Source organism: Chiloscyllium punctatum, chromosome 6, assembly GCF_047496795.1.
Source record: "Chiloscyllium punctatum isolate Juve2018m chromosome 6, sChiPun1.3, whole genome shotgun sequence".
NCBI classification, from domain to species: domain Eukaryota; kingdom Metazoa; phylum Chordata; class Chondrichthyes; order Orectolobiformes; family Hemiscylliidae; genus Chiloscyllium; species Chiloscyllium punctatum.
In genome coordinates, this window is record NC_092744.1 from 60,796,727 (window position 1) to 60,808,603 (window position 11,877).

Here is an 11,877-nt window from a genome sequence, read left to right on the forward strand (position 1 = left end):
TAGGGTGGATTAGAGGGCACCTTTTCCATTTGTAGAGGGGTCAGTAGCCAGGAGATTAATGGTAGAAGATAGAAGGGTAAGAGGAGAAATGAGAAGTTATTTACACTCAGAGGATGGTGGAAGTCTGAAATTCAATGCCTAAAAGAGTGTTTGAGTTGGAAACTCTTGCATAACATTTAAACAGTATTAAGGTATTCAGTTGTGTTTTATTAGCTTCAAAGGCTATGGCTTAAGAGCTTGAAAATAGTTATAGTTAGTCAGACCTTTGTTTACTGGCACAGACAGAATGGGCCGAATGGCCTCTTTCCATTTTGTAAATGTCTCTGAGTCTATATTTTTAAGTTTACTTCTGGTATGTGAGCTTTTAACTTTATTCAGTGTGTACGTTGTAATCATTTTCACTCATTTCTAAGAGTTTAATTAAAAGTGAGAAATTAGTTCATTGTATTTCCTGATTTGCTTTCATTGAGAAGGCTTCAATGCGATTGGCTGGTTGCACTACCTAATGATGTCACTGTTGCTAGATGCCTGGAGATCTCCTTGACTTGGCACCGACTCAAACAATTGTCAAGAAAGGGATCATTCTCACCACAAAAGATTGCTAATTTGTTGTAAGCGAATTTCTTTGAAATCTACATTGAGAGGCACTATTTCATCACAGACTGCACAATGTGGGCAGGAAATGTACATAAACAAATGAAACCTTACACCCTCTTCCTTAATACATGGTTGCTAATTGACATCCTTTCATTGTGTATGTTTCCTGTGCAATATATTTAACTTTATATTCATCTTTGCTGAGGTACAATCCCACAGGATTTGATGATGCTGTACACCAGGATACTATTTTTCAGTTCTGCGTTATTTAGTTGTGCTGAACCTCAATTGAAGAGGCATTGGGAGTGAAGCTTCTGTGTACAATAAGTTGCATTATTTCAACATAGTTCAAAATTGATATAGATTTTCTCACAAATTGCTCCTATTTGGCATTCAATTACATTGTTTCTTTTTCATAAATGAAAGCATCTGCCTTATGCAACTATTTTGAGGCTATAAAGGTATGTTTCTGAAATAGATCAAAAAGAAACCATGCTGTGGCTAGCAATGACATTGCTGATACTAGATGAACAGATAATACATTGTCTGAGATCAAACCAATGTCTGCAATTTAGAGAAAAAGAGAGCAGCAGTTACTTAACAGAGCATCTGATTTTATATCCTGGATTTCTTGAGCTCTTGATAACTGATAATGCAAACTTTGTAATTAATATCATTTAATTAAAAATTGATTTTAAAGTGAATCTTGAATTATTTAATAACTTGTTATGATGCAATATTTGAGCATCGAATCTTCAACAGAATATACTCACTTTGTTGTTTTGATTTTTCTTTGGCAGCTGAATTATGCTTACACTTCTTCCAACTTCTACTCTTCTCAGTCTATTACCTCCTTCACTACCGTTACCAAAAATGGTATGTCTAGATCTCTGTCAATGATGAAGTTCTACTCTTTACAATGTTTCAACTTCTATTTTCATTTTTGTTAATGTATTGTGAAATATCTTCCCAAAGGTGTTACATAAATCGCACAAGTGTAGCAATTCTATTTGTTTGTTTTCTGGTTAAATGACAATGTGTAAAACTCAGTATTTGGATTATATGATTGTATCCATTTAGAAATCCCCCTGTCAGCAAAGAAACATGAAAGACTTAAGAAGAAAATGATGCATTTTATTTAATTTTATAATTTTTTTTGTTTTACACACAAACACAAGCACACACTTTATTTTGTGAAACACTGGGCCAACCTCCATTGTCAAAATGCGAAAAATTCATTATGTGGAGAGACCTGAGCTTACATCTGCTCCCTTCCCCCCTGATAACAAACAATGTGACACATTATATTTTATGTTGATAATCGTGTTTTAAAAATCTCTGGCTTTCAGTCATGCTATCAGTTGCTTGTGTGGATAATGTTATTCTTTTTTTCAAAAGATACTGTTGCTTATGCAATCTGAATTTTAACACATTAAATTTTCTAGTTACAGTTTTGCAAGAAATGTTTATGGCAGCTGCCTAAAAGGATACTCCCCGTTAATCTCTAAAGGTTTCCAAAGTTAACTTAGTTTTTAAATTAAAAATTACTAAATTAGGGAATAAATGTTCTGAGAAGTCAACTGATAATAATATTTTTGTACTGATGGACAGGAGCCCATATATAAAAAGACTGTTATGTCAAGCAAGAACATAGAGAATTACAGCTTTTATAGTAATAACACCAGAATAATCACTAAATTGGATATATTATATATATAGTTGCAATATTTGAACAATTAGAATTATTAAAAATTTATAAAAATTATTAAGAAGTTTTAAGTGTATGTTTAACACTATATTGTAATGGTCTGTAATCTCATTCATTTTGTAGACTTCTAATTCTGTGTTTATAGTTGTGCATTTTATATGCCCAGGACAAAATGTGTGATTCATTAACCTGATGAACTTATAGCTTTCTAACTTGGTTTTGCATGGGAGAAAGTTTACTTGATGGTAGCTTGCTTCTGAAGTGAAAAGCCTACAAATAAATTTGCTATTAACCATACCAAGTAAAGTAAATCATTTTTGCCAAAAAAAAGTGATCAAACAAAATTTAAAAGACAACATCAGAATCCTTATGCATCAATAATATTTTTAGCATCAGATCTATCCCGACGTGTAGGAAAATCTAATTTCATGTTCCTTCTAGACAGCCAACTTCCAAACAAATAGTACTCTGCTAACAATTATAGCTGGTGACAAGCAAGCAATAAAAGAATGAAATAAAATATGATAACCAACAGACAACAGCAGAAAATATATTGTTGCACAACAGCCAATGACAGTAACATTTTATTACCATAGAAACACTCTAACTTCAGTACATTTAACTTCCACCATAGTCCCAAACCTTATTGTAATATTAAAGAGACTTTTGTCTTTCAAATAATTAGGAACCAATAGTGTTATCTCTGATAAATTGGACAAGAGATATACCAAAATTCCCTCAATAAATGAAATGCATGTTGCTTTGTGATGCTCTGAAACCATTGAATTGCAAGTAATTTGCACAACTCAATTGTACCTTAAGAATTTGAGAGTTATGAGATAAATAGTTGAAGAAGTCATTGCTTATTCAGTCCTTATAGCATTATTCTGGTGCACTATTGTGACCATATGTGAAAACTGCGTAGTTGGATTTAACAATGCACTTTCCTCTACATTTTCCAATAGCGTTAGGATTCCATGCTGCATTGAATAATTTCTGTTGATGTTATGAAACCAGAAAGTGCACACTTCAGGATGTCTACTGGAAAGAATACTATCCTGAACCTAGACAGAGTTGATAAATCTCATTTTATGCTTTTCTTTCATTTAAAATACACCTGATTATTTTGCTGAGTATTATAACATGCTACAAACCCAGAATATGTTAATATGTCTCTTTGATGCTGTGTGTTGTAATTATGACATCTTTTAATGTTCTTTTCATTCAAGATTTAAGCATTCTTTTGATATTCTAGTTCCTTTTCAATTTTTAGGAGTCCTGACATCACAGTACTTCTAGTACTTAACTAAATGTCTTTTCATTAATTTTCATATGTTGGCATCACTGAGAAGGTCAGCATTTATTGTTCAATCCTATACAATTCAATGGGGTTGCTAATCCGTTTCAAAGAGCAGGTAAGGGTTAACCACATTGCTATGGGTCTGGAGCCTCGGCAGTCCAAATAACATTTCCAAAAGGACATGAACAAACTGGTGAATTTTGACTATAGTCCAATAGTTTCATGGTCATTATTGTGATATAAGCTTTTTATTCCAGATGTATTTAATTGACTGAACGTAACTTGCCCAGCTGCCATGGTAGGCTTTCACATTATGCTTCCACAGACATGCATGGCCCACCAACAGCATCAGTCAAAGAGTCGTCAGTGTATACAAGCTTCCCCAACACATCAAAGTAGCGATTCACAGGTTGAAGGGACATTGAAGAAACAGTCCAGTCCAAAATGTCTGTCTATATAGCACTTAGAACCCAACAAAGATGTTTGATAATTTCTGTTCTGATGGTGGTGAAGTTCTCACTATCCTTCCAAAAGAAGAAAATATTATCTTTCTGTTGGTTATAGCCATCCGCTAACGTCCAGAGGGGAACCATTTGAAAATATAGGGTGAGAAAAGTCAATGCAAATAATGTAGTCCTGCCGACAAAGTGTGCTCAGCGTGGCTTCATTAAAACAAACATTCTCTTCCATCAGCAAACAAATACAAAATGACCTTGCAGGCATCTTTGATCAAAGCACTTGGTTTGTGCTATTGTTCCGGTCAAAGAGCCAAGTAATGTCCAAGTTATTCACTCTATGCTGACATTTGCTGGATAAATTATTGCTTTGTTTGATTGCTGATGAAAATTGACACAGCATAAAAACATTTTAAGTCCCAAAATCCAAAAATGTGAAGTTCAGTGTCTTAGCGCTGAAGCTGCTTGACCAAGAGACAAACTGCATTTCCTGATAATTCTGCAAAATCTCTACACATCCAACTTAATTCCAGAGCAGTGGGATCAAATAAAACTGACTGTACTGGATATGTGTGCTCAAACCATTTGGCTTGAGCATCATCGTCACCAATACTGGTTTGAAAACAATCCAGAAATATGTGACCTCCTAAGGTCCCGAGTCGAAACAGCAGCAGTCCAACAGATCCAGGCTGATGCCAAAGACAAATATGGAGGCAAGAGAAAAAGCCAGAGACATCCAGCAATATTCTGATCATTGTAGCATGTGACCGGGGTCGTCAATGGACAAAATTCCCTTCATTCAAATGATGATTTTGTCTTCTTAAGGATGCCATCCCTCAATCTTGGAAGGACTATTTTGAAACGTCCTCAACAGTGAGTCCATAATGGTAATTGGTATTCTTCAGATAGGTTGGACTACCAGTGATAGTGAGCTGGCACAAGCAATTGAATGAATGAAAAAGAGCCAAGCCTGCAGCCCTGATACCATTCTACCTGTGGTCTTCAAAGCTGATGTGTTTTTCTTCACATCAAGATTCCAAGCAATCCTTCTATAGCCTTGGAAGGAAAAAGAAAAAAAAACGTTGATTTCAGAAGTGCAAGAATTGTAACTATGTTCATAAAGGAGACCAAATCATGCTGTGTAAACTATGTGCCTCTTTTCCTAAATCTTGACACGTGTTCTCCTAATTTGTCTACTTCCTGTGGCTGAGGAGGTCCTTCAGGAGACACAATGTTTGCACCTTCCAGAGCTACCTCTGGCACGGTCTTGTCAGACAAATCCAAGAAAAATGTCAAAGGTAGCACCAGGGACTCTTAAAGAAAATACGTTGTCCTAAGCAAAGCATTTGAACCAATTAAGTACATGCTCTGTGGATTGTGCTGCACAATCCTGCAGTTGCTTCATGATGAAATGAGGGCGACTGAAATCTGTTACTGCTGCCTTCGAAATTTGGACCAGGATCAAGGAAGGCTGTGTGGTAGCTAAGCCCCCATACTATTTACGGTTTACCTAGCAGTGGCTGTCACCTCAAGAAAGATCAATTGCCCTCTGGTCTCAGCCTTAAATAGTTGAAAGGTTTTTAACTTCAGTTATCTCCATGCCAAAACTTCACCACCTTAGACACACATGATGAATTACTTGCAGATGATTGTAATTTTGTTGTCCACACTGCAACAGATTTGCAAGCCTCCCTTACTCTCTTTAATCTTTTGGAGCTAAGAAATTCAGCCCATCCTTGAATGTTGCTAAAACAAAAACTCATATAATGCACCACATTTGGTCACCTAAACATTTCACCTCCAACTTATGTGGAAGGAGAATCTCTGGAATATGTCAGGAACTTTCCATCTCTTGGCAACCACCTCTCTCAAACTTGATGAGGTGGCCCAACACAGTTCAGCTGCACCAGGTCAGCTTTGTACATACACATCAGCGGGGTCTTTTTGCTGACAAAGATCTCTACAAGTCAATAGAAGTCCTAGTGTACAGAGCAGCTATCGTCTCCATACTCCTGTACTGCAGTAAGACTTGGACTTCATAGCAGAAACACATAAAAGCATAAAAATCACACAACACCAGTTTATAGTCCAACAGGTTTAATTGGAAGCACTCGCTTTCGGAGCGACGCTCCTTTATCAGGTGGTTGTGGAGGAATTGTAAGACACAGAATTTATAGCAAAAAGTTTACAGTGTGATGTAACTAAAATTATACATTGAAAATACCTTGATTGTTTGCTGAGTGTCTCATCTATTAGAATGACCATCATAGTTTCGCTTCTTTCACATGTAAATCACAAAAATGTTACATTTGCTATAATTCTGTGTCTTACAATGGAGTCCTCCACAACCACCTGATGAAGGAGCGTCACTCCGAAAGCTAGTGCTTCCAATTAAACCTGTCGGATTATAACCTGGTGTTGTGTGATTTTTAACTTTGTACACCCCAGTCCAACATCGGCATCTCCAAATCATATAAAAGCATGAGAGAGATTCCATTGGCAAAGCTTCATATTGTGAATTCAGTGGGAACACTCTCAATCAAATGCTACTGTCCTTTAGAGGCCACGCTCCAAAAGCAATCATGGTAACTCGGAAATGCCAAGTTTAGTAGACTAGATATTCTGCCTGTTTAGATGGTCAAAAAACATCTCTGCTGACAGGACCTGTTTTCTCACCTTTCAAATGGCCAACATTCCAGGGGTAAACCAAAATGCACTATGAAAACACACTGAAGCCTTGCCTGAAGCATCACACTATTGACACTAATAACTGAGAGGTATTTGCTACCAATTACTTAAAGTGCTGACAATTTGAACATCAAGCTGCATCATGTTTTCATGAGGCAAACTGGTAGCAGAGAAGAAAAGGAAACAGATCCTGCTCTTCGAATCTCCTTACCCTGTGTGATCTCCTGCCCCATGTGCTCAAAGGTCAGTGGGTCAAGAATCAGCTTGTTCAGTCACGTGAAGGCCCCCAACAGAGATACATCACCCTGAATAGTCATCATCCTTGAATCAGCATATATTGGTATATTGGAAAGTTAATTTAGTACCATCTAAATGAGGAGAGATGCTAACCTTTTTAAAGAATAGAAGGAAGAAAACAAATTGCAAGACCTGCCTCCAGCATTACTCATGGTGAGATGAGAAACATAAAATCAAGTTTGCAGGCTCACAAAGAGCATAGAACAGTACAGCACAGTACAGGCCCTTCGGCCCTTGATGTTGTGCTACCCTTTTAACCTACTCTAAGATCAGACTAACCTACATACCCTTCATTTTACTAACTTCCATGTGCCTATTCAAAAGTCACTTAAATGTCCCTAATGTAGCTGACTCTACTACCACTGCTGGCAGTGCAATATACGCATCTACCACTCTTTGTGTAAAGAACCTACCTCTGACATCTCCCCTAAACTTTCCTCCAATTACCTTAAAATTATGCCCACAGCATTTCCACCCGGGGAAAACGTTTCTGTCTATCCACTCTGTATATGCAACATCTTGTACACCTCTATCAAGTCACCTCTCATCCTTCTTAGCTCCAATGGTAAAAGTCCTAGCTCCCTCAACCTTTCTTCATAAGACGTGCCCCCTAGTCCAGGCAGCATCCTGGCAAATCTCGTCTGAACCCTGTCTAAAGCTTCCACGTCTTTCCTATAATAAGGCAACCAGAACTGAACACAATATTTTCAAGTGTGCTCTAACCAGGGCTCTATGGAATTGCAGATTAACTTCACAGCTCTTAAGCCCAATCCCCTGCTAGTGAAAACCAACACATCAATGTGGATCAATGCACATGAACTCCAAGATCCCCCTGTTCCTTCACACTGCTGAGAATTCTGCCTTTAACCCTGTAATCGGTATTCAAATTCAACTTTCCAAAGTTAATGACATCACACTTTTCCAGGTTGAACTTATCAGCCCAGTTCTGCATTCTGTCAATGTCACATTGCAACCTACAACAGCCCTCCACACTATCCACAACTCTAGCAACCTTTGTGGCATCAGCAAGTTTACTAACCCAGTCTTCCACTTCCTCATCCAAGTCATTTATAAAAATCACAAAGAGCAGAGGTCCCAGAACGATCCTTGCTGAATACCACTGGTCACCAAGGTCCAGGCTGAATACTTTCCATTAACCACCACCCTCTGTCATCTAAGTGCCAGCCAATTTTGTATCCAGACAGACAGGTTTCCCTGTATCCCATGCCTCCTTACTTTCTGAATGAGCCTACCATGGAGAACTTTATCAAATGTCTTGCTAAAAATCCATGTACACCACATCCACTGCTCTACCTTCATCAATGTGTTTTGTCACAACCTCAAAGAATTCAACAAGGTTTGTGAGGCATGAACTACCCCTCACACATCCATGCTGACTATCTCTAACCTCACTATGATTTTTCAAGTAATCATAAATCGTCTCCCTCAGAATCCTCTCCAATACTTTGCCCACCACTGACGTAAGACTGACTGGTCTGTAATTCCCAGGACTATCCCTATTCCCTTTCTTGAACAAGGGAATAACATTTGCCACCCTCCAATTATCTGATACTGAGGACACTGGACCATCACCAACGGTGCAGCAATCTCTTCCCTCACTTCCTGTAGTAAGCTATGTCCCACCTAGCCCATGGCGATTTATCTTTCCTTATGTTTTTCAAAATTTCTAGCACATCCTCCTTTTTAACATCAACCTGTTCAAGCGTTTCAGTCCATTTCTCGCTGACCTCAGAAACATCAAGGTCCCTCTCAGTAGTAAATACTGAAACAAACTATTCATTAAGGACTTCCCCGACTTCCTCCTAGTCCATGTCACGGCTAAATCCATTTTGTATGGAATGGGAGGTGCAATAAATAAGACTGAGATTCACTGGACAAAGGGAAATCATGTACATACTTGCTTGATTTCACATTTTTGGAGACACTTCATTCCCAGTTTCATTCCTTTATGAAATGGATGAAGTGTTGATCTAACCTATCTATAAGTTATATTGTAGAGAATATTACCAAGGCTGATTTCATTTCAATTTCAATTCAGATTTTCATACTCTGCTTAATGTTATTGCTGTGCTTACCAGAGAATGGGAATTGGTATAGCTCAGTTGGTTGAATTGTTGGTTTGCAGAGCAGTGTGATGCCAACAACATGGGTTCAATTCCTATTACTGGTTTGAGGTTACTATGAAGGACTCTCCTTCTCAATCTCTTCCCTTGCCTGAGGTCTGATGCCCTCAAGTTAAACACCACCAGTTGCTTCTCTCTAATGAGGGAGCAGCCCTCTGCTCTGGTAAGACTATGGTGACATGAAACCAGAGGAAGCTTTCCTTGGTCAGTTTTTTTTCTAAAAGTGTGCTTGGTTGGTATTGCAATTAAAAAGTGGATGAGGATGGGAACTCCTTTGGGGTTTTCATAGTACTGCATGACTGAAATGTCACAGGAGAGAAAGAAAAATAAATGTAGATGAAATAACATCTGAAGCATCTATGACTATGCAGGATAAGAATTTGTTCATATATCTCCTTTCATGTATCACTGCACTGCCATCTTTCTTGCCCTGCTTTATAAAGAGAGTGCTGGCTAATAATAAATTCTAACTCTGCTCACTCACCACTTTTTTTCAATTGCATCTACAAATATGCATTGGCGATATAAAATAGATCCTTTTATGTCACGAGAAGTTCTACTTTATTTAACACTTTATTTTCAGTTATATTATTTTTTTTCCTTTTTTCAGCACTTGTTTGGTTTTATCATTTTTTATTTCAATATATTCAAAGATTTCATTGCTGCAATGCATAGTCCTGATCTGTTCCATTAGCTTTCATCAGCAGACAACTTGCACCATCGGAGTAGCTTTATCCCACAGGATAGCATTAAAATGTCATGTTGCTGGATCATTCAAGCATTGCTTGTTTTATCAGTTAACTGAATTTTAAGGAATAAGAGTGGGTAGCAATCCATTTTAATGTGTGTACATTTCATTTCAAACATGCAGCACTCTGTCAACATTTGCACATTTTCTCTCCCTTTGTTTGCTAAAAATATATTTTGGCATTATTAATGCAATTTGGTGAACACCTTGTGTTCCACTTGTCAACAATTCATTCCCTCAGTTAATAACACTTGTCACATTGATTGCATGTTACCTTGCAATTTGATTCAATGCCAGAGGTTCGATGAATAGTAGCAAAGTATCTACACACCCTCATCCCCACCCCAACTGTTCACCTATGATGCAGGATTTTAAGAAGTGTACCTCTGATTAAAAATCTTTTCTTATTTTTGCCAACAAAATAGGTTGTGTACGGGGAGGACATGACAAAGCAGCCAGGAGTGGAACGACAGCACGTGCTCCGAGCAATCAGTAGAACCACCACTTCGAATAACTTATCAGGAGTAACAGTCGCATCAAATTCTGAATAATATCACTTGCTGTTCAATAAGTTGCCACAAATTATAATGGTGGTAGATATTGGATGCTGGGAATGTTACAAGTTGCAAAATACACATATGTGAAATAAAATTGAACTGTTTTATTGTACTGAACAATTACAACATTCCCAGCTTGAAACTCATATTTGCAGAGTACCTGCAGTTTCTGCACTATTTACTTGACATTTTGTTGTTCTGTGACCTTTATTACACCAAGTTGGATATGTGTAATGCATAAGATATGAATGTAAAGTGCTTGCAGTTAGCAGTAAACTACCTAACTTGTCCTTTACTAGTACTATTTTAAATGGAAATGTTGATATTTTACAACCTTTAAAGATCTTGAAGTGCTTTTTATTCTCTATTTTAACTGTAAATATTGACATTAATATGTAAAATAGATATTTTACAATGAGTTTAAATGGATATACTGATCAGAGAAATTTAACAGCAAAATAACAAGTTTAAAAAAATTATGTAAAGTATTTGTGTACATACATTGGAAACTTGTTAAAATTTATTTTTACAAATCTTTGTTGCACAAAACACCATCAATACTGTCAAAAGAAAATAGTACTGGAAAGCACAAAATTCAGATTTCACTTGAAAGTACAGACTCCCTTCTGAGTGTGTATATATAAATGTGTAACAGATATTGGGAGCACTTTCAAAGTTAAAATTTAATGCAGAGTTTAGCCAACACAAAAAATAAGTAGCATAAGCTATTGGCTCACGAATGCAATCTGAAAACCACAAATTCACTGTATGTTTAACCATCATGGCTTTCTATCTGTTAATATTTGTTAAATATCCCAGACAATGCAGAAGTATTTGTTTTGTTTTAATAAATAAATGTTAATAACTATTTTCAGCTGTGGCCTGGTGTCTGGAAGCTGTGTGAGGTTCTGCGAACATGCCCTTATTTTATGCTTGCACATGGCAACATTCTATTTTTGTCTAATGATGTTCTTATGTTCGTTGTTAACTTTGCCTTCTTACCGGTAAATGTGATGTTTAAATAAATAAAATTTGTTTTTTGTGGCACAGTGTTTAAGCCCCTCATTAGGGTGTTGCAGCTATATTGCACTAATAGTCCAGGACTGTCTAATGCATTGTAGGATCTGCAGCAGTGCAATCTCTGCTATCCATCTGTGAATCACGCTGTATGACCACAGAGCTCAGTATCTGTATGCTTACATTCATGTATGTTTGTGGATGTTTTAATATGGTCAACAGAAGTGGCTGCTTTCTCAACAGTTTTCTAAGTTAAAGGGAACTATATATTGTAAATGAAAGTCTCTACATTTATCCTATTCCAATTTTTAAATCTATCATAACATTACACAAATTGTTCCCACACTTGGCAAGCTGAAATAATGT

The 11,877-nt window shown here is 37.1% G+C and overlaps 1 protein-coding gene across 6 annotated transcripts in view; it reads left to right on the plus strand.

Annotated features, from left to right (window-relative positions):
• dock10 (dedicator of cytokinesis 10) overlaps positions 1 to 11,530 on the plus strand; it is a 342,639-nt gene extending 331,109 nt beyond the window's left edge. For 4 of the 6 annotated variants that reach the window (XM_072572749.1, XM_072572747.1, XM_072572751.1 and 1 more), the window contains 2 exons: positions 1,398 to 1,473; positions 10,363 to 11,530. In XM_072572749.1, coding sequence (XP_072428850.1) covers positions 1,398 to 1,473; positions 10,363 to 10,433 — 147 coding nt within the window. In that variant the 3' untranslated portion in view covers positions 10,434 to 11,530. The remainder of the gene's footprint in view (positions 1 to 1,397; positions 1,474 to 10,362) is intronic. The other 2 variants (XM_072572752.1, XM_072572750.1) reach the window with 1 other exon arrangement.
• The last annotated feature ends 347 nt before the right edge of the window (positions 11,531 to 11,877 follow it).